At 45.5% G+C, this 24,137-nt stretch overlaps 1 protein-coding gene across 2 annotated transcripts; it reads right to left on the bottom strand.

Moving 5' to 3' along the window:
* Positions 1 to 350: 350 nt before the first annotated feature.
* LOC110497896 (placenta growth factor) lies at positions 351 to 22,987 on the bottom strand. Of its 2 annotated transcripts, none has more exons than XR_016488989.1 (7): positions 22,274 to 22,908; positions 4,843 to 4,879; positions 3,130 to 3,326; positions 2,912 to 2,987; positions 2,739 to 2,768; positions 2,493 to 2,555; positions 351 to 2,365 (listed from the first exon to the last, which is right to left on the bottom strand). XR_016488989.1 is itself a non-coding variant. In XM_021574347.3 (7 exons), the coding sequence occupies exons 1-7, from the start codon at positions 22,340 to 22,342 to the stop codon at positions 2,344 to 2,346; spliced, it is 498 nt and encodes a 165-aa protein (XP_021430022.3). In that variant the 5' UTR covers positions 22,343 to 22,987; the 3' UTR covers positions 351 to 2,343. The 2 variants fall into 2 exon arrangements, 1 of the variants encoding a protein (XP_021430022.3); XM_021574347.3 differs by having other exon boundaries at positions 2,908 to 2,987; positions 22,274 to 22,987.
* Between the last annotated feature and the right edge of the window lie 1,150 nt (positions 22,988 to 24,137).

Genomic DNA, 24,137 nt, shown 5'->3' with positions numbered 1-24,137 from the left:
TCTCAGGAGCAAATTTGTTCTTGGTCATATTTCATGACATTTGAGATCTTAGTTCTCAAGTGGTTTACAAAAATACACAACAAGCACAAACGATGAAATAATTGTCCTCTCCCAAATGTTCAACGTCATTCATAGTCCTGTACATGTACACATCAACCCACACACGTGCCACTTCTTTATTCAATGAACAATACACAAAAAGGCCAGAATGAAAGTCATGTTAAAGACAGACCTACCACAGTGGAGGGCGATGTGATAGTGTACTGGATTAGTGTGACTGTAAAATGACTTGCAATATTTGATAGATAGGTGAGAGGATGAGAGGGGAATAGAAAACATTGAAACCCCAAGAGCAGCAACTCATTTTATTCTTTGGTTCAGCTGTGAGACAATCAGAAACATCCATTGTATTTTGACATACTGCATTTCTTAATGACAAACTAGTCTGAAAAGGCACAATGACGCCATAGGTCAAGGAATAACGACAGCAGAAGTTACAGGCCTATAAATGAAATAGAGAAACAAGGAGCCCACCTACTCTGAGGGTCTTGATCAGCAGGTTAAAATATTAACAGAGTTGATATGGTCCAGTAGGCCCTTTTCACAGCAACTAGTCAGTTGCTTAAATTGGTTTAACGTAGCTTGTTCTAATGCAGCTCCTTACATTGATACTGGAGTATAGGTCTACTTGCTTTGGAGTTATTCATTATTATGCTACATGGTCAATGACTTGGTGCCAGGTTTTTTAACACTAAGATGAATGATACGATATGTTACAGTATATTGCATAGCCTTACATGTATGTTGATTTCATAGTCCTTTTATGATGTCACTATTTAATTCCCTAAAAGTACAAACTCACAGGGGCATACCAACACATTGTCCTATGGGAAAAAAGACAATAGACATATAACTGTACCTATTATATCAATAATATCATTATATACTTAATCCACAGGCGGTCGGTGGCACCTTAATTGGGGACGACGGGCTGAAAAGTCATCAATGGAATGGTATCGGACACATCAAACACGTTTTCCATTTGTTTGATACCATTCCATTCCAGCCATATGAGCCGTCCTCCCCTCAGCAGCCTCCTGTGACTTAATACTAAACAAATCTTTGTCTTTTATGTAAATACATTACTCTGAAAATTCCCTCTGTAACCACTGGAGGGAGATATTCTACTAGTATAGTCCTGTTACTGCTGCAGTGTCTGAGCGCTCAGTACATCCTGGTCTCCACCTAAGACTTGCAGGGTTGGGGAGTAACTGATTACACGCAGTCAAATTAAAAACATTTTTTAACCTGTAATCAGCTACCAGAAAAAATATTGTAATCCAATTACAGATACTTTTGAAAAACTAGATGATTACTTCTTGGATTACTTTAAATTCAGAAAGAATGTTTGTGAATATGTAAATTACACCTTTCTGTTTTCTCAATGACATTCAATTCAAAATTGAAAAAAGGTGCAAGTTTAAGTTTGTTCCACCTGAGCGAGTCGGTCTACAAGTCAGAGACCACTATGATGACACGCCAAATGCGTTTGATGGATTCTTTTGGTCTTCTTCTAATGCCTCTTAATGGGAAGCAGATTACGTTACTGAGTTTGGGTAATCCAAAAGTTACGTTACTGATTACAAATTTGGACCAGTAACTAGTAACTGTAACAGATTACAATGAGAAAGTAACTTACCCAACCCTGAAGGATAGCACTAACTGTACTAATCCATAGTCCATGTATGATTGTACAAAGTTTTATACCACAAGACAAAAAGTTAAATATGACTCATTCAGTTGGGAAAATGAGTTTCTAGTCTACTTAGAAACCTACGTGCCGTGAGAGGACCACAAGTACTTGGTTAGTCGGTTAGTCCTAAAGATTTATTAAAACAACATTGCAATTTCATGAATATAACATTTATTCATAAGTAGACCTATTATTTTTAAATGGGATCACCAGCAAAAACAACCACAGCAATAAAAAACAACACTAAACAATAATAATCATGTAATAATGCCAAACATATCCATCATGATTGTTAGTTTAAAACCTTAAAAAGTTTGGTCCTCCATTGCACTGCTTCACAGAAACACCTGTCAGGTCAGTTGTCACCAAGGTGTTTTTTTCACCCAGCAACATGTGCTTCCTGTAGAAGTTAAGTCAGAAAAACTCCCCTAGGCTGGAGAGCCTGTCAGTCACCATAACAACCCAGCTGATTGAGTCTCTAGGTGCAGAGAGACACAGTATTGTGTTTAGAAGACTCTTGATACTGTTAGCGCTGGGCAGAGAATAAATAGAGATGCCGGTTGCAACAGGTGTAGGGGCTGCTACTGCAGTTACCTGCGAGGGGGCTGACACCTTGGACACAAACAAGATAGATGACACATTAAAATGTTTGGCATTATTACTGTACATGGAAGTAGAAGGGGTAATGTGTGGTCGATGGATGGATTTATTTCTTAATTTTCCAGACATCAGTACTCACCTGTCACAATCTTTCACTCTCTGTCTCTCCTTTCTTTTTCTTCCTCTTCCTCTTCCTCTCCTCCTGCAGAAAGACATCAGCAATATGAGCTCAACTAAATCACATCAAATCAAATTTTATTGGTCACATACACATGGTTAGCAGGTGTTATTGCGAGTGTAGCGAGTTATACTGTTATAGAGACAGCAAGATTTCTGTCCCACTCTCAAACTCTACAATGGACATTATGACAATTGCTATGCTCACCTTTCACTTTTCACCACAGCCTTCCTGATTCTGAGAATGAAATATGAACAACACAGATTAATTATATAAAACTCAGTCATATCATTTCACATAAGATCCTATTACAATGCAACTGATTTACATGACCAAAATTATTATTACCAAAGCAGGAAGTCTTTTTGTCTCTTACCTACATTCACATGTCTGGTGCTCCACAAAAGACATCTCAACGTATTCTTGACCCTGTTCCCCTGGCTTGATTTTCAACAACTGAGAATTAAGACAAATTGTTGAACATGTTGCGGGCGGAAAAGTAAAAAAAGATATATATGTTTTGTCCTGGCATGCAAATATGATACACTGATGATCTCACAACATGGCAGCCATCCTCAGAAGGGACGGGCCCTATTACCTGCATGGAGACATTAGAGGTCTGAGTAGGATGGCACTCCAGATTCTCATCGCCACAGCAACCAGCGCAGCGCACCAGGGGCACACAGGAGGGACTATAGATGTGCTCCACCTCCCCGGGGTACTCCTGGACCACCTCCACCAGCTTCTCGATGGTCCGGCAGAAACTACGACCCCACACCTCCTGGAACATTAACACTGGGGGAGAGGAGAGAGAGAGGACAGAGGAGAGAGAGATGGTGAGACAGTTGTCCATCACAGGTCATATGAATAGAGGTGATAAGCTCATAAAGCCATTGTACAGAGTCCTGGATGCCCCAACCACATCCACGCCTGCCTCCTGGCAGCTCCACAGCCGGATGGATCTGGACCAGAGAAGAGATGGCTGGTGCTCAACCTGCACGTAGAGGAGATTACCAGTTTCAACACTCTTCAGGCGGGACAGACGCACACTTGCACAATTACAGTGTGCCTCATTAGCCCGGTCTCATATAACATTGTGCAATTCAACGAGCAGAGTTTTCACACCAACTGGCTGAGTTATGTGTGTGTGTTTTCAGCTTCCTTTATATTTCCCTGTCTGCTTTACAGTTTTTTTTGCCGTAATGTACTCTACTCACTGTCTATGTTATTGCAACCACTAGGGCCAAAACAGAGCCATCTTCAGATCGTTTAAAATAGATTCAGGACACTCATTAAATTTTGCTGCTGAAACATTTTTTTTTTTTAAATGTCATATGCCTGGTGTGTATCCTGTTATCATTTTTAAGAAAAATTGTTTGTGTAATACAAGCTTTCCTGTGGGAGCATATGTGTGAAAGTGTCCCCATAGCATCGTCAGGAAAGAAAAACAGGGTCCAACTCTGCCAGAACAAACAGAGAGGAAAGAGAAAACAAACGGTGGAAAAATGTCTATGAACAGAACCTGCCTGGAGAAGAGCTGAGCTGCCCCCCAGGCACCTCTGGGATTTGGCTGACCCTGGGGTCACCGCATGGAGCCCGGCACCACAACAGCTGTTTATAAAAGCAGACAGGCCAGGGAGGGGTGAAGGAGATGTGGTGAGGAGGTGGGGAGAGAGACGGGGTTATGGTAGCATCATACAGCTCTAAAGGCCCATCATTGGTCTAACCATAACTTCCCCACACTTCTCTGTCGGTATCTTGTCTTGATTTTTCCCTGCTGTTTTCCTCTATCCTCCTAACAGACTATAAGTGCAACGATTTACAGTATAGTGGGGGAGAGAGGGCGTGCGGAAGGAAGCGTGTGAAAGGGGTGTCCCCAGTACCTCATTCATCAGCCCCTGCATTACCCCTTCTGACAGCTGGGGGAACACAGTGACCTTGGGTAATCCCTAGCTGCTTGTCCTCTCTTACCCCCTCAACCCTGAACTCAACCCTGACCCCATTCTGAACTCAACCCTGAACTCTCAAACCTCAGAGCTGATTAAGTGACCTGACTTACTCCACCGTAATCAAGGTGCATTTCTTAACGCTGTTCAACAATACCTATATGTACACTGCTAATAGGTGAATCGATTCTGAATCAGGGGTTTGAAAGAAGACAAGCTACAGAAAGTGCTGTGGTACTTTGTGTCTTTCAGCATTGACATCTCTCACTGTACTAAATGGCTATGCAGCAAGGGAAGACGTTTCTTTGAAATATATGATCACCATTATCTAATTTGTGTAGTACAAATGCAGAGAAAATTCTTACCTCCAGTTGTGCTGTTTGAGCTGGATGAGGGCGTAATCTGTAAAACAAAACAGACAACGACTTAAGGGTTTTAAAAAAGCACCTGGACACTATAATTTATTTCACAAATAAAACTTTCCAGTCATCACAGACAATATATAGGGACTTGGAAGATCTACTGTGCTGCCAGAAGCTACACATAAACATTATGCTTGTCTTTGATAGTTACGGTTCTGGAAAGCATTTCATACAGTAACACCCCAATGTATTGGCCTGACTGTACTGTAGTACAGCTATGTCCTCTAGTGGTTAAGATTGGAAATACAAGGAGACGGGGACTGCTTGCAGATGGAGCAGCTTTTTCATGATACCTTCAATGGGAAACTCTGTTAGGCAAGAAACAGATCCAGTCTCTTATACAGCACATCCAACTGTTCAAGTTAAAAACTTGTTTCCTGTGGTGTAAGATTCAGCTCTCTATTTATTTTCCCATTGGCGGCTTCCCCCTCTGTCTTCATTTTTCCCATCATCCAATGATAAACAGTATGCATTTCTCATAGGGTTGCAATAACACAAAACCTCTGGGTGACTCCATCTTATGAGCTCAGGAAGAGAAATCTCCATTTGGTCAAATATCCTCCAGCAGGACCACTGGACAGACAGGCGACCAACAACCTGCTTCCTCAATTTGTCATCTACACCAGTGTTAAGTTTCACAGGCTGGTTGTCTGTGATGAGTACCTGATAACAATTATTTTGATACACTGTCTGAGTATCCACCCAACTACTGTGTGTGTTACAATGCTGGTCCAACAGTTACCATAGCCTACAATGGAAAAAAATGGCACACAAGCAAAAAGACACACAGTCGGATGGAATAATGCCATGAGGTCTGTTTTTGACACAAACTGATCATCACAGAAATGCCTTCCTTCCTGTTGTGGACCAGAATAAGTCAGATAGTGAGGATAGTAGCTGTCAGGGGTTTGCTGCCATCAGTCAAATATGTCCAAACAATGTGAAGGAAGAGGAATGCCTGTCCAGCTTTCATAATGATAATCCATCTGTTATCGTGACAGCAGATGCCTGACACGCACACTTCCTCCTAAGTGCCTCTTAGTTTCCTGTGGCAGCCAGGCCTGAGCTGTAGGTGAAGAGGTGGAGGGTTCAGGATCTCTGCTCAACATCAGGAGACATTAGAGATACAGTATAAGAGATATTACAAAGTCACAAGCAGGGAGCACAGAAACCCTCAAACCTGGTAGTTCTCCCAGTATCTCCTGATGTTCTGCACACAACCACCGGGGAACACCTGGTTGTTACTGATCCTTGGGTTAACCACTTTCCCCCAACATAGGCTCGTGGGTAGCCCCCCTGTGGTCCCATGGGTAGGCCCGTGGATATCCCCCCTGTGGGCCCGTGGGTAGGCCCGTGGATAGCCCCCCTGTGGGCCTGTGGGTAGGCCCTTGGGTAGCCTCCCTATAGGCCCTTGGGTAGCCTCCTGTTGAACCCGTGGGTAGGCTTGTGGGTAGTCCCCCTGTGGGTCCATGGGTAGGCCCCCTGTAGGCCTGTGGGTCTGCAAGTGGGTGGCTTTTGTGTGTTGTCTGTCAAACTGCTGCACTACTCTCCTCTATGAAGGGTTACATCTAACATCAGTTAACCACAGAGCATCAGTTCACCAGCATTATTGTTAAGTAATTTCCCACTCAGTTGGGCATTGATTAATGTCTTTATACCCTGTCCACCAAATGCCAAGGTCATTCTATAAATCCTTTCCCAGAGTTAATTGGCATATGATTTGGGCCTTTCTTTTGCTTGGGTTTTCATGTGGTTTGGGAGGGGTTCCACTCCACCACTTCACAAGGGCTTTTTGGCCCAGAGCTGGCTTGCCTTTTGGTGTGTGGTGGGGCTGGGAGGATTTGCTGTGGATTTTCCGAGCCTGGGGTAAAGCCTTGAGTCTGGACACAATAAGGCAGCCTCTTGGCAGGCGCAGATTTAGAGATTTGGAGGCCGCAGGCACAGGGGCCTTGAGGGGTCTCCAAATCAAAATGTATTACCTTTTAATGTGCCATGAACACAACCAGTCATCATATTTTTGTCTAATTGTCAAGCAAATCACTTCAAAAAGTAGGTTACCTTCGCACGTTCATCTATAATAATTCCAGGATCCGAACAGCGACCTGTGTACCCGCCAACTTTCCTTCAATTTGTAAGTGGCTGAAGTTATCTCACCGGAGAAAGCATCTGAGCCAGCGAAACATCGGCCCTTTTGTCTTACCATACTGTATGTGGGCCATGTATCTGATGCTATCTGGCCAAAAAGAGTATGACACGCCATCTTTTTGACCAGACAGCATCAGCTACACGGGCTACACATACGTGTCCTATGTCTCTACGAAGATGGCAGTATTATCAGCAGCACCTGTCTTTTTACTAAAGAAATGCGTATTGTATCCCCCTAGAGTTTAAGGGCCTGGGGCTGGGTTTCTAGTAAGCTAACATATGGAATTGTTTTAAGATGGTCATACCAAGGATCATTTAACTATTTGATTTAAAGTGGTATGACCCCTGTAGGTATAAAGAAAATAGATTTTGGGGGGGGATGGATAAAACATTCAATTTGGTCTTACTGCTATTAGCCCATAGAATTGCATTGAATAACAGATTCATACGTGTAATCAAAAGGACATTTGTTTAAGTGTTCTATATCTGAGAGATGGAAATACCTGTATAACTTTTACATGGAAACGCCCTATTCACGTCCCAAAAATAATTTGGCACGGTACCGGATTACCTTCAGACGAGTCCCGTGACACGAGCGTCATAGAGCACCATCGTGTTTGTGAGAGTCTCATCTTTCCATAGAGGGGTCATCATATTAGTGTGTAGCACAAACCGTTCGGACGCCATGTACGCCCAGCTCACGAGGCCCCATTCTTTTACTTTTAGATGTGTGTATTGGTGTGAATTGTGATATACTACTGCACTGCTGGAGCTAGGAACACAATCATTTCACTACACCCGCAATAACATCTGTTAAATATGTGAGGCCTGATGCAATTGCATATTCTGCTTTATGGTAAGTCCACCAGTGCTTCTCAGCACCATCTGTGGCTGTGAGCAGGAGCGCAAGCTGCCCACAAATGTTTGGCAGATTAGCAGGGCTGCATGAGGATCCTCACGTAGCAACTCCTTACTTCGTGTGTGTGTGTCTGAGGATGTGAGAAGAGTTTGAGAGATGATTCAGGTTTAAAAAATACTGGCCCTTGTCAGATTGCAAAGTTACTTAGTATAAACTGGGAAACTGTTCTTAGTCTTGTCTCACTCTGGGATTACCACAGCTTCTAAATATCTACTGTGTGTCTCATTCCCACAGCTTGTCTGAGGCATATAAATTGACCCCCCTGGCGTAGTGTTCCACGGAGTGAAACAGGGGAACCCAAGAGCAGACCGGGATGAAGTAACCAAGGTATTCATTGGAGGGCTGAGTGTTTGTAGAGGTCTTGATTATGGAACAAGTTGCAACTGGTGGGGATCTGCTCTGACTCCAGCACAGCTGTCTCCGCCCACACAGATAGAGAGGCGGCAGGTCAAGAGACAGCAGTAGAGAGCGTTGCAGGAGTATATATGACAGTACTCGACCAGGCTTATCTGGGTGTGAGGAATAGAAATCCCGTAAGCGGCAGGGGTCCAGAATGTGATGGCGGGGCACCCAGCAGCAGTCCTCAGGCCTGGAACCCTCACAGTCCACCAAGTACTGCTAGCCACAACCTCGACGGCGCACGTCCAGAAGCCGCCAGACAGTATAGGCAGGATGGTCATAGATGAGCTGCTGCAGGAAGAGACAGGGGATAGGAGCAGATAGGTATAATCAGCAATGCATTGAATGTAGGATGGATCCTGAGAGAGGCTGGGAGTTTCAGGCGCACCACCAAGGGGTTGATGACATAGTCAATTTCAAAGGGACCAATGAAGTGGGGGGGGGGGGGGGGGGGGGAGTTCGATGCCACCTTAAATGGCTACCCTGGGGCGGCAGGGTAGCTTAGTGGTTAGAGCATTGGACTAGTAACCGAAAGGTTGCAAGTTCAAATCCCCGAGCTGACAAGGTACAAATCTGTCGTTCTGCTCCTGAACAGGCAGTTAACCCACTGTTCCTAGGCTGTCATTGAAAATAAGAATTTGTTCTTAACTGACTTGCATAGGAAAATAAAATGGCAGGTCCTTTGATGAGAGCCATACCTTTTGACCCGGGGTGTAGACTGGAGCTGAGGCCCGGCTATGGTTGGCTTGGGACTGGGTCCTGTCGGAGGCACAAAGGGCAGCCCGAGCCTTCCTCCAGGCACGGTGACAACGGCGCGGATGGTCCTGGACAGAGGGAACCGCAACCTCTTGGGTGGGGAACAAGGGGGGTTGTAACCCAGAGCACACACGAAGGGTGACATACCTGATGAGGCATTGGTGAGGGTGTTGTGGGCATATTCAACCCAGGGTAGCTGAGCGCTCCAGGAGGAAGGGTTAACAGAGGTCACGCAGCGTAGGGCAGTCTCCATCTCCTGGTTGGCCCGTTCGGTCGGGCCGTTGGTCTGCGGGTGATATCCAGAAGACAGACATTGATACCAAGAGCTGAAATGAAGGAACTCCCGGACATCTCTCTCCATGGTGGGCCACCAAAGCGCTGACGCAGGAAGGCGAGGGTCCAGTTCATACCAGAGGCGCCACCAAAGCAGGGTGAGCCAGAGGTGGAGCGGGGTCTACGTCCCGCACCAGAGCCGCCACCGCGGATAGATGCCCACCTGGACCCTCCCCTATAGGTTTGGGTTTTGCGGCCGGAGTCCGCACCTTTGGGGGGGGGGGGGGTACTGTCATGCCCTGACCTTAGAGGCATTTTATTTCTCTATTTTGTTAGGTCAGGGTGTATTGTGGGGTGGGTATTCTATGTTCTATTTTCTATGTTTTGTATTTCTTTGTTTTGGCCGGGCATGGTTCTCAATCAGGGACAGCTGTCTATTGTTGTCTCTGATTGGGAACCATACTTAGGCAGCCCTTTTTCCCACCTGTCGTTGTGGGTAGTTAACTTTGTTTGTGGCACTTAGCCCTGTAAGCTTCACGGTTGTTCAGTTTGTTTCTTGTTTTATTGGTGACATTTTGAAATGAAAAGGAAAATGTACGCTGCACCTTGGTCTTCTTCCTGCAATGACCGTGACATTCTGTCTGTGTTGTCGGTGGTGAACTGGCGAGAGAGGGCATCAGGCTTGGTATTCTTCGAACCAAGGCGATAAGTGAGTGTGAAATTGAATCTACTGAAAAACAAGGCCCACCTGGCTTACCGGGAGTTCAGACATTTGGCGGTCTGGATGTAGGACAGGTTTTAATGGTCAGTCCACACAATGAAGGGGGTTACAGAGTCCTCCAGCCAGTGATGCCAATCCTCCAGAGCCAGCTTAACTGCCATGAGTTCCCGGTTTCCGATGTAAAAATGTCTCTCTGCAGGTGAAAGCTTACGGGAAAATAATGCACAGGTTTTCTGATCAGAGGGGGAACATTGAGACAGAACAGCACCTACCCTGGTGTCAGAGGCGTCCACCTCCACGATGAACTGGAGTTCTGGGTCGGGCTGAGTAAAGACCAGAGCGGAGGTGAAGCGATGCTTGAGTTCCAGGAAAGCTGCCTCTGCCTCAGGAGTACAGTGGAATGGAGTGGAGGTGGAGGTGAGAGTGGTGAGAGGTGCTGCTAGACGGATGAAACGTCTAAAAATGTTCAAACCCCAGGAAATGCTGTAGCTGCTTCAGGTTGGTGGGCGCAGGCCACTGACTGCCATGAGCTTGGCGGGGTCCATATGTAACTGTCTCTGTGCAATAATATAACCCAGGAAAAACACTGTGGCAGCATTTTTCAGCTTTACAAAAAGCTTATTCTCCAACAGCCGTTGAAGAACATGTTGCTGGTAAGCCTCAGGGTCCTTGGAAAAAAAAATCAGGATGTCATCTAAATAGACAAAAACTAAGCATTCAATCACATCCCTCAGCACGTCATTGACTAATTTCTGGAAAACAGCAGGGGCGTTAGTAAGACCCAGTGGTGTGGTGCAGTCTTCCAACCATCCCCCTCTCTTATGCGGACAAGGCGGTAGGCATTCCGGAGGTCGAGTTTGGTAAACACCGTGGCACTATGGAGGGGGGCAAAAGCAGAGCTGATGAGTGGCAAGGGGTACTTGTTCTTTCTTAACAGTGATATTATTCAGCCCACGGAAGTCTATGCACGGCCTCAGTGACCCATCCTTCTTCACAAAGAAAAACCCAGCACCCATCGGGGAGGAAGATGGCTTGATAAGTCCTGCAGCCAGAGAATCCTGGATGTACCTCTCCATAGCCTTTTGTGCGGGGCAAGAGAGGTTAAGCAACTGGCTACTGGGGAGAGGAGCTCCAGGCTGGAGGTCAGTGGCACAGTTGTACAGCTGATGAGGAGGCAGCGAAAGGGTGTGGTGCTTGCTGAACACAGGAGCTAGATTGTGATACTCAGGAGGAACTGATGGCAGGTCCGGAGGTTCTGGAATGAACTGGGGCACAGACAAGGCAGGGGGAAGGGCAGAATGTAAACAATTATTGTGACTAAATGTACTCCAAATGGTTACCTTTCCGGCGGTCCAGTCAATATGTGGGTTGTGTAGCTTTAACCATGGATGGCCAAGAACCAGGGGCGATTAAGGACAGTCAATTGTGGAAACTGATCTTTTCCTGGTGATTTCCAGGGAGATGCAGGATGACAGGGATGGTTCTCTCACAGACACAGGCGAGGAGCTTTCCATTGAGAATGTTGACATAGAGTGGAACAGTGTCCAGGCCCAACAGGTAACAAACAACACCTCGGTCCAGGAAGCTCTCGTTGGCACCCGAATCAATGAGTGCAGACAGAGGAAAAGCCTGGCTCTGCCACACAAGGTTGCCTTCAAGCAGGGGTCTGGGGGGAAGATGGGCAGGCGATTTGGCTCAACAGTATGTCCCCCACTACTTCCGAGCCCCCTCTTTTGCTGGATGCATGGAACAAGTGGAGACCAAGTGACGAACCTGGCCACAGTATAGGCAGCTCCTAGCGCCAATTCGTCATTGCTTCTCCTCTGGAGAGAGACAGGCCCGGCCGAGCTGCATGGGTTCAGGATCTGGACGAGCCTGGGGCAGTCAGAGAAGGAGGGAAAGGCACTGAAGCAGATGTTATGTGACATGCAACCCTACCTACCCTCTCCCTCCGACGCTCATGGAGACGGTTGTCGATATGGATAGCGAGAGAGATGAGGTCATCAAGTCCATCAGGCTCATCCCTGGACAAAAACTCACCCTTGAGGGTCTCTGAGAGACCAGAGAGTAGTAGAGTGGGGAATCCAGGAGTAGCAGGATGACGAGACGTGGAATAGGAGACAATCGGCTCGAAACACAAACTGACTGAGCAGAGATTACGATCTGGCGGCGTGGAAGTGGCAGGGCTGAGTGTTTGTAGAGGTCTTGATTATGGAACAGGTTGCAGCTGGTGGGGATCTGCTCTGATTCCAGCACACCTGTCTCCGCCCACACAATCACACACAGAGAGAGAGAGAGAGAGAGAGAGAGAGGGAAAGGGAGATAGTAAAGGGGGATTGGCGGGAGGTCAAGGAGTCACAGGGTGAGCAGTAGAGGGCGTTGCAGGAGCAGATGTGACACGTAGAATAAGACCATAGTCTACATTTTATGTGCTATAGTAATAGGTATTGAATAGCTGACCTGTCCCATAGGGCTATCAGAAGAGAATGCTATATCAATTTCATGGGGATTTTAGAAGCAGTAAGCCTAATACAGCACTCATGTGCTGCACTTCCACCTAAGACTTACCCAGCACCAGTGGGTCGTCAGTGTTTTATGTTAATGTAAGCTCTAGTGTTTTTATGTTTTCATCAGGAGTGTGACACTAAAGACTTGGGGTGAGCCGAATCAACAATATCTGCATCATCAAGACAGTTATTTTGTGAGGTGTTGAAGTTCACAGTTAGCCATTGTTATGTAAATGACAGCTGAAAAGTACCAGTGGCCTGGCTTTACCCCCAAGTGAGAGCAAGTCCGCCGGAGCCATGGCCCAGTGAGACACGTAGATGGAGTCGGTCAATGGGCTGGATGCTGGAGGGGGTCTGTCTGTCTGTCTGTCTGTCAATGGGCTGGTGTTGAGCCAGAGGGCTCCCAGAGAAAGGCCATTCTCACTGTCTGATTACATGCTGAAGGTGTAGCAGGGTTCAAGCTCCTACAGCCCATCTCAGCCCTTCTATGCCTTGCCCTGTATTTGCTGGAGAGGTTTGCATGGTAATCTCTTCACATCCGTTTATCAAGTGCTGAGTGCTACTGTACTCTATACTAAACTGCTCCCTCTGACAGGACACTGGTGCACTTCACTGTAAGGGGTATCTGTAACTGCTAATGTAATGTGTCTGGAAACTTAGGTTTCTCTTAGGTATTGTTAAGAACAGGCCTTATACCCAACTTTAGAGTACACACAAATACTTTGAAATGATTCACTCTCTCTCCTGCATCTGATTCACCCTCCCTCCTGCGTTATGAAACAACTCTGGCTGCTGTGTGTTCCCTCCCTCCCTGGGTCAGACATGAGGGCCTGCCTGAGCTGCACGCTCCGTGCCCTGTGCTGGTGCTGCATGCTCTATACACTACGTAACTCTTCTCTGTCCTGACTCCCACACAGCTGAGATGTGTCATTGTTAACCTCCTCTCTCTTCAAGCCGTCTGTGGGAGGCAAGTTTAAGGAGCAAAAATAAAATGAAATGGAGACTAAACAAAAATGGTCATTTAGGACTTTTTGGATGTGAGTCTCAGATGAGATGCGGAGATGCCCTGTTAGTTTATTGCAATGACTGTACTGATAATTACAACCACATGAATCACAACAATTTGGTACATAATGACTGAACTACAGACAAACACTACTTATTTTGATTCCTTGCACTGAGAGGTCCAGGAATTAATGGGAGACTTTGGCAATAACTATGACATTTGAAAAATGAAAAGATGAAAAGTTCCATGAAATGGGATAATATTGTTCAGGAACAGCCCTTTGTATAACCTCTTATGAGCCCTGCAAGAAGTTTTGCCAAATCAAATCACATTCCTGTTCATAACACACATCAAAGACTTAATAGCATAGCAGCAGGTCCAAATAGACAAGACCTCTTCCTCCCCTGAGAGGGGTTGTAATGGTGGAGGTTACACGGAACTTGATTACATTGTCTGTCTGTCTCATCTCCTGTTGGACTGTCAACCTGTTACAGTACAGTGTGAGCTGGCCAGACATCACAGGACAGAGGAGCCAGATTTAGAAACTAGAAAGAGATAGTATAGTAACAGGCCCGCTTGGGACAATAAGGCCATCTTCCCCCATGTCAGACTTGATAGGGGAGTGAAAGCAAAAATGTCAGTTGATATTCAACAGACACACACCAGCCCCAAAATATCACAGTGATAGTGTGTCTCATTACAGTGTAGAAAAGACACAGGACAGAAGGGATCATATTCCTTCTATGTCTTTCACCTAAGCTTTTTCAAGGAAAGGAAGGGGGAAAGGCCAGGCACAATTGAAGTTGCTCTGAATCTGTGGCAATGCCATTGTGGGTTGACAGGCCTTGGTTGTGTTTCAGGTCAGTGAGTGTAGGGGTTAGGGGGGCTAGGGAAAATCCAGCCAACATCCCACCCCCACCTCAGGACCCAGTCCAGTGGAGCACAGGAGCTGCCCTGGCCCAAAACACAGGGGCCACTGGACCACTGGAACTGTGTCATGTTGTAGGTCTCCTGCTGAATGGTGAGCCTGCCTCTAAACTTGAGACCACACTAGCAAAGCAAGAGACAGACAAACAAAAAAATGGACTAATAATTCCCTTATTAACCAGGTATTTTTTTCTTATGAGCATTTCCTCTTAAACATTGGATTCCACAAATCCATGACTATAAAATGAAATACGAGGCTCATCAATGAGTCGGTGTAAGGCCGTATCCATCGCCACTGGCTGAAAGGGAGAGTAGCACTCTGTTTTGTATACATTAGGTGAACAGCCCCAATGACAGCAGCCCCCCTGTGGGTCTGACACTGTCCAGCTGGAGCTCTAGGATGGTCAGATCATAACTCCATGATCAGAGAGCATTCCCCAAATCCCACTAAATCAACACCGACTGAACACACTTGGAAATATCTCAGCAGTATATGCAGCATATTCAGGATGCATTTTATGATACAGGTGAAATATAAACATTGTAAGATCATTAAAAAAACTGGAGAGACAAAAAAATCAAGTCATTAAAGAGTAGTGCTTCTTGGGCTTGTCATAATGGAAAATATAAGTGTATTAATGGAGGAGGTTGAGAGCAGCTGGTTTATGGTGTATTTTAGGAACATAAGCATCCAGTTGCAGATGTAGGATCTTCATTTGATCACTCTTTTGTTGATGAGATGTTTCCTGCTATGCAGGAAATGCAAACTTGTAGTGTGTTCAAGATTTGTTTGTAATTTCCTCTTTCCAAACTTGAACGTAAAATGTATCAACCCGTACAAAAATGATGCATATCCACATAATTAACATTTCCTGTTGCTGTTGGATTCTTCTCTGCTGTGGCAAACTGGCTCAAATTAAGATCCTACATCTGTAGGGAGAATCCTAAAACCCTACTATGTTTTGCTAATGGGTTTGTGATGTATTAATTTGATGAAGGGTGAGATTACTGTCTGGAAGAACACTGCTCTGAAAACCAAAAGCTTTAAAATGGAATTTACCAGTAGTACAGTACTTTACTCTGTGCAACATACAAGACAATTAGCTCTATAGGTACAAGGTAGGATCTTAATTTGATCACCCTGTTGCAGGAGGGAGGTTTTGCAAAGTATTTGAGGTTTCAAGAGGCTTCCGAAGTTTGTAATTTCCACTTTGAAATTTCAGACTTGAGTTTCCCTTGAAAAATGTATCAACCTCTAGAAAATTGTCCATTAATTATATAATAATAATATAATTCACATTTCCTGTTGCTGCAGGATTGTTTTTCTTGCTGTAGCATACTGGCTAACATTAAGATCCTACATCTGTAAATGCCTATTTAAATGTGTTAAATGCTGTAAAGGCCTATTTAAACGTATTAAATGATGTTTTAGAGCTCATTTCCCCCATACATTCCATATTTACGCTAGAACACACACACACACACACACACACAAGCACACACACACACGCACACACAAGCACACACACGCACACACACACACATACACACACACACACACACACACACACACACACACACACACACACATCTTCAGATAAGGCTGACCAGCGGTAATTGTGGTCCTTATTACAGTAAATGGTGTACACCCTGTGTAAACCATAGTAAATTACAACCAGATGGGAGATTAAAGTCTGGTGAGGGGACTGCTGCCCTGAGCACCACTGCCCCCCCCCCCCCCCCCCCGTAGGAGGAAGGAGAAATCCATATTTCCTGATTGTGATTGCACTTCTCCCCTGGGACGGGTATTTATAACTAAAGAGGAGTAAAGGGGGGCTCGTTGTCACTATAACAACGTAGCAACTACAACAGCCATGACAGCCAGCAGCTCCCTGCCATTGCATGTCCAAACAGTCTGGCATGCTCATTCACTTAGTCTGGATCACATGAGGAGGGAGTTAGAGTAAGGTGGAATTGATCTGCGTGTGTGTGTGTGTGCCACCACTGTATGTGCATGCCTGCGTGCATCATTTTGAGTTTGTGATCCTAGAGAGAGTTGTCTGCTGTGTAATCTGAAGTCTCAGGTGTTTACTTTGTGGCCTGGCTGTGTCGGCTACCACAGTGCCAGTGTATAAATGGCTGCATCTCTTCAGTATCGGCCGGGGTAATTGGCTGTATGTGACACAGATGGTCAGACTCAAGTATTGTTTTGCTCCGAGTGTTGATGTAAAGGAAACACCTGTACAAAATAATCTCCTCACTCACTCACTCACTCACTCACTCACTCACTCACTCACTCACTCACTCACTCACTCACTTACACACACTAACAGCACCGGGCACTGGAGGCCATGCTTTCCTCTGTGCTCCAGCTCAGGGACGCTCGGGAAATGAATCAACTGTGAAATGTTATGATAAAGACCTTCCCCCAAATCAGAGGATTGCACTCTCTCACAGAGTCAAATGAGGTAAACAAGGAGGAAAATGATCATCTAACACAAACCCTCTTCTTGGAATGGAGACAGTGGAACCGTCTTGCACCCGTTCCTTCATCATAGAGGCTTTTAATGCACAGATAATCCACTATAGAGGAGAACATTATAAAAAAGCCAGCGCTGTCGTGAAATTCTTACTTCCTCATCCACATCCAACCATCCTCATAGAGAATCTGTTATAAGGAAAGCAACATCATTGAGACCATTCCCATGGTTTTGTTAGCAGGTGTTGAAAACTGTCTTACTGTCAGGGCAGCGGGCCGATTGGAGTGCAGTCATTGGCCCTTAGTGTGAATGCAGCTAGTGCAGACAGGATGTCAGTGCTGGTACACACACAGCGCTGCTGTTGTTATTTTACACTCACCACAGTCAGTACCCTCCATCTCTGTGCCCAGGGCAGTAAGTGCTAATAATGCATACAACAGGAAAGACAGAGCAGGAAATATATGGAATGTGAGCAACACAACTGGTAGATGGCAAACATGGGGAATGTGTACCTTATGAAAGAGGGGGTTGATGACTGGATGATCATCAGACAGTGAGACAGCCAGGCCACCACTGTTCAAAAGGGAAACCCACCCGGACTGTATTGAGATAACCCATCTACAACTCTGACTGGCTCTAATAAATGGATTGCTGACAAAAGTACACACTTAAATATATGCACACACAGAGAAGCACAGACAGACACACATTCATTCACACCAGCGAGAGGTTTGCTTCCGTCCGTCTCCTTGCCCCAACCTGGGCTTGAACCAGGCACGCTCTGAACACATCAACAATGGTCCTCCACGAAGCATCATTAATGATCACTCCACAAAAGCGAAGGAAAAAATTACTACAAGGTCTCAGATCGAGTGACGTCACCGATTGAACGCTACTAGCAAGTACTGCTAACTAGCTAGCCATTTCATACCGTTTACACAGTCAAGCACGGCACAAGTTCCTTTTTAGGTGCACCTTTGTTCATATGAAAGGAGCAGGATGAGTAATCGGCCCAGGTTTGTAAACGCTTCTCTTCATGGCCCAGTCAGCCTGAACTCTCATATTGGACAGGAGTCACAGTGAGAGTCATAAAAAAAACTTTGTCAACAGTGGCAGCCACGACACTGACGAGAAACCATCATCATCAATTAAGAGTGTATATTTCAGAGAGGGGAAACACTCCAGCCTGAAAGAGCCAGAGCAGGAGAGGGACATTTATACATGGTCTCCCCAACCACATGGCCAATGTTTGCTTTTCCATTTTAGTTGGCCTGCCTGAAGAATGGTTTACTGTGGGCCCAGCAGGGTAGATACCTACATCCCAGACCTCCTCTTCACATAAGCAGAATGACTCTGTCCACTCAGTGTATCCTAGGCTAACCCTATTGAGGATGACCTCAAACAGCACACTGTGTCCAAAGCATAAGCACTTTGTTTAAGTTTCGGTACCTTGTTTAAGCTTGCTCAAATAGGCCATTACCTAGAGTCCATCCAGACATGGTACTCAAGTGACACGTCACATTCAGTAAGATTTAATGTTTCTGGTTAGATGAAGACGTGCAAAAAGACACATTATGATCTGATTGTTATCCTCAGAGATTAACGCAGGGAGTTCCCCAGGAATGCTGCATATGATGAATTCATCATGAAGTGTGTGGGATGGGGAAGAAGGAGAAAATCCTGATAATCCTCCTTTGGCTACTGTGTGAGACGTCTGGAAATAATTTATTGCTACATGTCAAAGCAGCATATCACAACTCCTAAAAGGGTAAGTAAAATGCCTTATCTTGGAATAACTGCAGGAAGACGGTTTTACACTCATCTGACAATTTTGCGGTAATCTGGAAACATAAACTGGACCAACACTACAGCACTGTGGATAAACACTCAGGATTTACCCGGCAGTCCCTCTAACAGCATTGACTGTATTCAGCATTAGCAGGGCAGAAGTTTAACAGAAGCATTCCAGCCAGGCCCTCTCCCAGAAAAGCACTGTTTTAATGTAGTACAGTGTAGCAAGGTGACATTGAGAAGTGAGATACAGTATACACTGAACAAAAATATAAACGCAACATAATGAATCATACTGAAACATGAGGTGATGGTGGCAGATGAATGGCACGACAATGGGCCTCATGATCTTGTCACGCTATCTCTTCGCATTCAAATTGCCATAGATAAAATCCAATTGTGTTCGTTGTCCAGAGCTTATGCCTGCCCAAAACATAACCCCACCACCACCATGGGGCACTCTGTTCACTACTTTGACATCAGCAAACTGCTGTGAGGCCAGTTGGACGTACTGCCAAATTCTCTAAAACGCTGTTTGAGGTGGCTTATGGTACAGCAGCTCTGGTGGATATTTCTGTGGTCAGCATGCCAATTCCACGCTCCCTCAAAACTTTAGATATATGTGGCATTGTGCTGTGTGACAAAACTGCACCTTTTAGAGTGGCCTTTAATTGTCCCCAGCATAAGGTACACCATTGTAATGATCATGCTGTTTAATCAGCTTCTTGATATGCCACTTCTGACAGGTGGATGGATTATCTTGGCAAAGTATAAATGCTCATTAACAGGGATGTAAACAAATTTGTTCGCAAAATTTGAGAGAAATAATATTTTTGTACATATGGAACATTTCTGGGAACTTTTATTTCAGTTCATGAAACATGGGACCAACACCTTACATGTTGCATTTATATATGTTTTCAGTGTTTATTCTAAAGGCTTCCTTTACTGTATGTTGTATCTCATGGTTGTGTAGTTTACATTCCCCATCTGTTTCCAAACTGGGGACACCAGCTTAACCTGATACATGTTAAGAGAGCTGGATTTTCTCACCCCTCATGTTTTGACTAAGCATGCCATGAGCTGACCATGTGGATTAGTATTTATGATGTGGCGGTCCCTGCCTTTGCCCCTGTCCCTGCCTCTCCGCAAGCCCCTGCCTCTCCTCTGCCCCTGCCTCTGCCTCTCCGGTGCACCTGCCTCTGCCTCTCTTCTGCCCCTGCCTCTGCCTCTCCTCTGCCTGTGCCCCTGCCTCTCTTCTGCCTCTGCCTCTCTGGTGCACCTGCCTCTGCCTCTCTTCTGCCCCTGCATCTGCTTCTCCTCTGCCTGTGCCCCTGCCTCTCTTCTGCCTCTGCCTCTCCTCTGCCCCTGCCTCTCTGGTGCACCTGCCTCTGCTTCTCTTCTGCCCCTGCCTCTGCTTCTCCTCTGCCTGTGCCCCTGCCTCTCTTCTGACTCTTCCTTTCCTCTGCCCCTGCCTCTGCGGTGCACCTGCCTCTGCCTCTCTTCTGTCCCTGCCTCTGCCTCTCCTCTGCCTGTGCCCCTGCCTCTCTTCTGCCTCTTCCTTTCCTCTGCCCCTGCCTCTCCTCTGCCCCTGTCTATCCTCTGCCCCTGCCTCTCCTCTGCCCCTGCCTCTCCTCTGCCCCTGCCTCTCCTCTGCCCCTGCCTCTCCGGTGCACCTGCATCTGCCTCTCTTCTGTCCCTGCCTCTGCCTCTCCTCTGCCTGTGCCCCTGCCTCTCTTTTGCCTCTTCCTTTCCTCTGCCCCTGCCTCTCCTCTGCCCCTGTCTCTCCTCTGCCTCTCCTCTGCCCCTGCCTCTCCTCTGCCCCTGCCTCTCCCCTGCCTCTCCTCTGCCTCTCCTCTGCCCCTGCCTCTCCTCTGCCTCTCCTCTGTCTCTCCTCTGTCTCTCCTCTGCCCTTGCCCCTGCCTCTCCTCTGCCTCTCCTCTGCCTCTCCTCTGCCCCTGCCTCTGCCTCTCTTCTTGCCTCCCAAACTCCCACTCTCCTACTGACTCCTGTTACTGTAGTAGCCAGCCAGCCAGTCTCTCCCTCTGAGTTCTGACCCAGGGCTCTGTTCTGCATGGAAAACCCAGAGGGACGTGCAGCTCTGGTCGCCCCATGCTTCAAGCGCAGCTGAGTCTCAGTGCAATGAAACTCAAGTATCCTCATTCACACAACGCCTGCTGGCACAGGGCAGCCACTGCAGTGCCATTCAGACCAATAGGCAGAGTCAGTCTATGAACAGTGAGACAATGGTTGTGAATGGGCCCTGGGAGGCGACCTGCTCTGCATTAAACATGAGAGGCCAGTGTAGACAGAGCCAGCAATTGCTCACCTTAAGAGGAAGAGAGAGACTGAATGGGCTCTCTGATGCAGGAACACATCTGCCAATGTCCGGTGGCACGTCCACTTTTAAGTGTTATTGCAGCATGGCACAAGACTTTGAATGGGGCCTCACTATCAGTTCCGGGAAAATGTATTGCCATACATTTTGGGACTAAGGCTAAAGTCGGGCAACGCTAAGGCAGAAAACACAGACCAGCTTTGTGATAATAAGTATACTGTATAGTCACAGAAGACATTATTGTGCATTCTCCGGTTATCAAGCTGAGAGGAAAGATGGAGAGACAATTACAGCTTGTAGCAGGTGAGGTGAAAAGTGCAGAGAGGTGAATTTCTTGTTACTGCACTTTCATGCCATTTTGACCAGAGTGACATTGCCAAGTCTCTAAACATCTAACAGAAATACCAGGCTCTGATACTCATACCTCCCCTGCCTTCCTGGAGGTGGACATTTGAAGACAATGGTTTTCTTTTCTAACTCTGAAATTGGCAGATGAAATTAATTAGGCTGAGGGACAGAGAGAGTGGTCAGAGGCAGGCAGAGTTTCATCTGAACCGTTCATAAAGAAATCAGTGAACATACTGAAGATATCCATTACTGCATATCATTCATAAAGTCTTTCAATTAGCCTGGAACCCCTGTGAAAACCTCTAATGTCTGAGGCAGAGAGGGATGCAGTTTGTCACGTTCCACCTCATGACTCAACTGTTTCAGCATGGCACGCGTTCAAAAAGGGATCATAGTATCAAGACACAATGAGCCATCACACATAGTGGTCTGAAAGGCTTCTGCTGAGCCTGTTAGAAAGAAGTGTTCGTCAAGTTCATAGATAGGCTAATCTGATATGTCAATACCAGTGTAATAAAAACATATATAGATATTATTAATATTATCCTGTTAATAATATGAAAAACTATAATCATAATTGTCATTATAATCATACAAATAATAATTTATTAGGCCTATCCTCAAATATATGGGCCAATCATGTGCCGCATTGATATATCGCAATAAACTGGATAGCCTGGGCTATGAATCGTATCTTGAATAAAAATTAAAATGATTATAACATTTGTATTGAGTTCTGTATAGCATATTGAAGCATAACATACCTGAGCAGGTGAAAGCTGAAGTTGGAACGTCACCGCAATCTGGATGACGAATGAAGCAAAGGGTTTCATTTCGTGTTTCTTGTCAGAAGGCAAGATGAGGAAGTTTTACAATGCAAGCGAAATCCACCAAAGTGCATATAAACCGCGTAGATATTCTGGTAATGACCCTCCAGTCCAGAGAAGAAATTGCAGAGGAGACACTTCTCGCTCGTTCCTTCTTCAATAATCGTGAGGCAATGAGCGCGTCGTCATGCGGGATAACTGTAACCTGACGAGTTGACCAGGCTACAGAAAAATGCTCTCAGAAAGTAAGTTGATATGCATTTGTGTAATTTAATATGCAAAAACAAAAAACTAATGGACACAAAAAAAAATACAGTAATATTGTTGCCTTTTTAAAGTAGCTTACAAAAACAAAATATATGTTAAGCAGAACCAAATCAGCAAGTCCAACAATCTATAAATATCTTTCCAAAAGTTGCAATTATATATACATTCAAAAAGTGCACGATGAGCCAGCTGTCACACTTTGTAACCTGGTCAATTTGAACTGTCTTCTTGCTCTGTTCATTTCCTGGTAAAGTGACATACTTGCTATTAATTGCCTCTCACTGCCTCTCTACATGTTGCCCATTGAAATCCCCTCCCCTCCAGTTTCCCTCCATCTCCCGCTAGCCTTGATACACTCCTCCTTCTCTCCTCCTTGGAAATACTTAATAGAACTCGTGAAGGTACAGTATATGCTGTTTTGTTATGGGGTAGAGTTTTCCATTCATAGCCCCAACTTCTTGATAATTGTATGAAACATTTGACATTTGTTGGAGAGTTCAGGCTCTTCTCAACCATATGTCACTGTTTAGGAAGACTAAAATGATCCCTAATTGTCAGGCTGTTAGGATGTAGACATTACAAATTTGACAACATACAGAATGAGTGTCACATTTTCATTAGAAAGGACACTATGTTCTTTGTCACTGTCAAACTATATATCCTCTCTCCCCACCCCAACCCACTCCATAGTCTGATTTCATGGAGACTGATTAGTCCCACAATGCAACAAAAAAAGAAATTGTGTACCACCAAGGCAGCTTTTGTGCGAGTATGTTATTGTTGACGTTGCACAGTTGATCCATTTTCAGTCTCTTGGGTATGAGAATCCTGGTACTTCTGTGAGATATAGAATGTTCTTGTTTCCAACCATGACATCCTCTGGCTGAGAAAGTGTCACTGAAAGTACTCAGGATGTACAGATTCATTGGAGCAAAGCAAACATGTATATTCCCTTTTAACAGGAGCATTTAATACCCTTCTCCATGGGTTCAGGATCCAGGATGAATGGAGATTTTCTCTTTAAGAGAGATGGGCTTTTATATTTAGTTGGGTCTGGGAGAGGGAGATTCCTTGACTGTTGACACAAAGAGTTAATCTTCTGTATGGGACTCCTGTGTTTGCAGTAGCACAGGAATGCAAAGATTCTTCACTTGTCTTCCACACATTCCTCCAGCAGCGCTGAATGATTCCACCGCTGTCCGCTATTGTACAGACCACACTTAGGATGATGGTGTTTGTAAACATTTTAGACACTCTGAGGAGACCCAGCAATCCCACCCTACCACCACCTACATGCCCACCCCAGCTCAACGGACCATGGGTCAGTGCAAATGGACATGGATGATAAACAACTCCTCCTCAAAGAATGCCATAGAATTACAACACAGATGTATATAATCATGTCCACCCTAAGGACCACCACGAGCCACTCCTGTTTGGGCTGTCAGATTCTTTCTTCATAGCAATATTCATCTTTATATCTAGTCATCCAAACATCCTCACTTTTTTACCAAAACAGCACACTGGACAGGAT

Source organism: Oncorhynchus mykiss, chromosome 19, assembly GCF_057628025.1.
Source record: "Oncorhynchus mykiss isolate SJ-2025 chromosome 19, ASM5762802v1, whole genome shotgun sequence".
Taxonomy (NCBI): domain Eukaryota; kingdom Metazoa; phylum Chordata; class Actinopteri; order Salmoniformes; family Salmonidae; genus Oncorhynchus; species Oncorhynchus mykiss.
The sequence above is the reverse complement of the archived record's forward strand: the minus strand, read 5'-3'. Positions and strand labels throughout refer to the sequence as shown.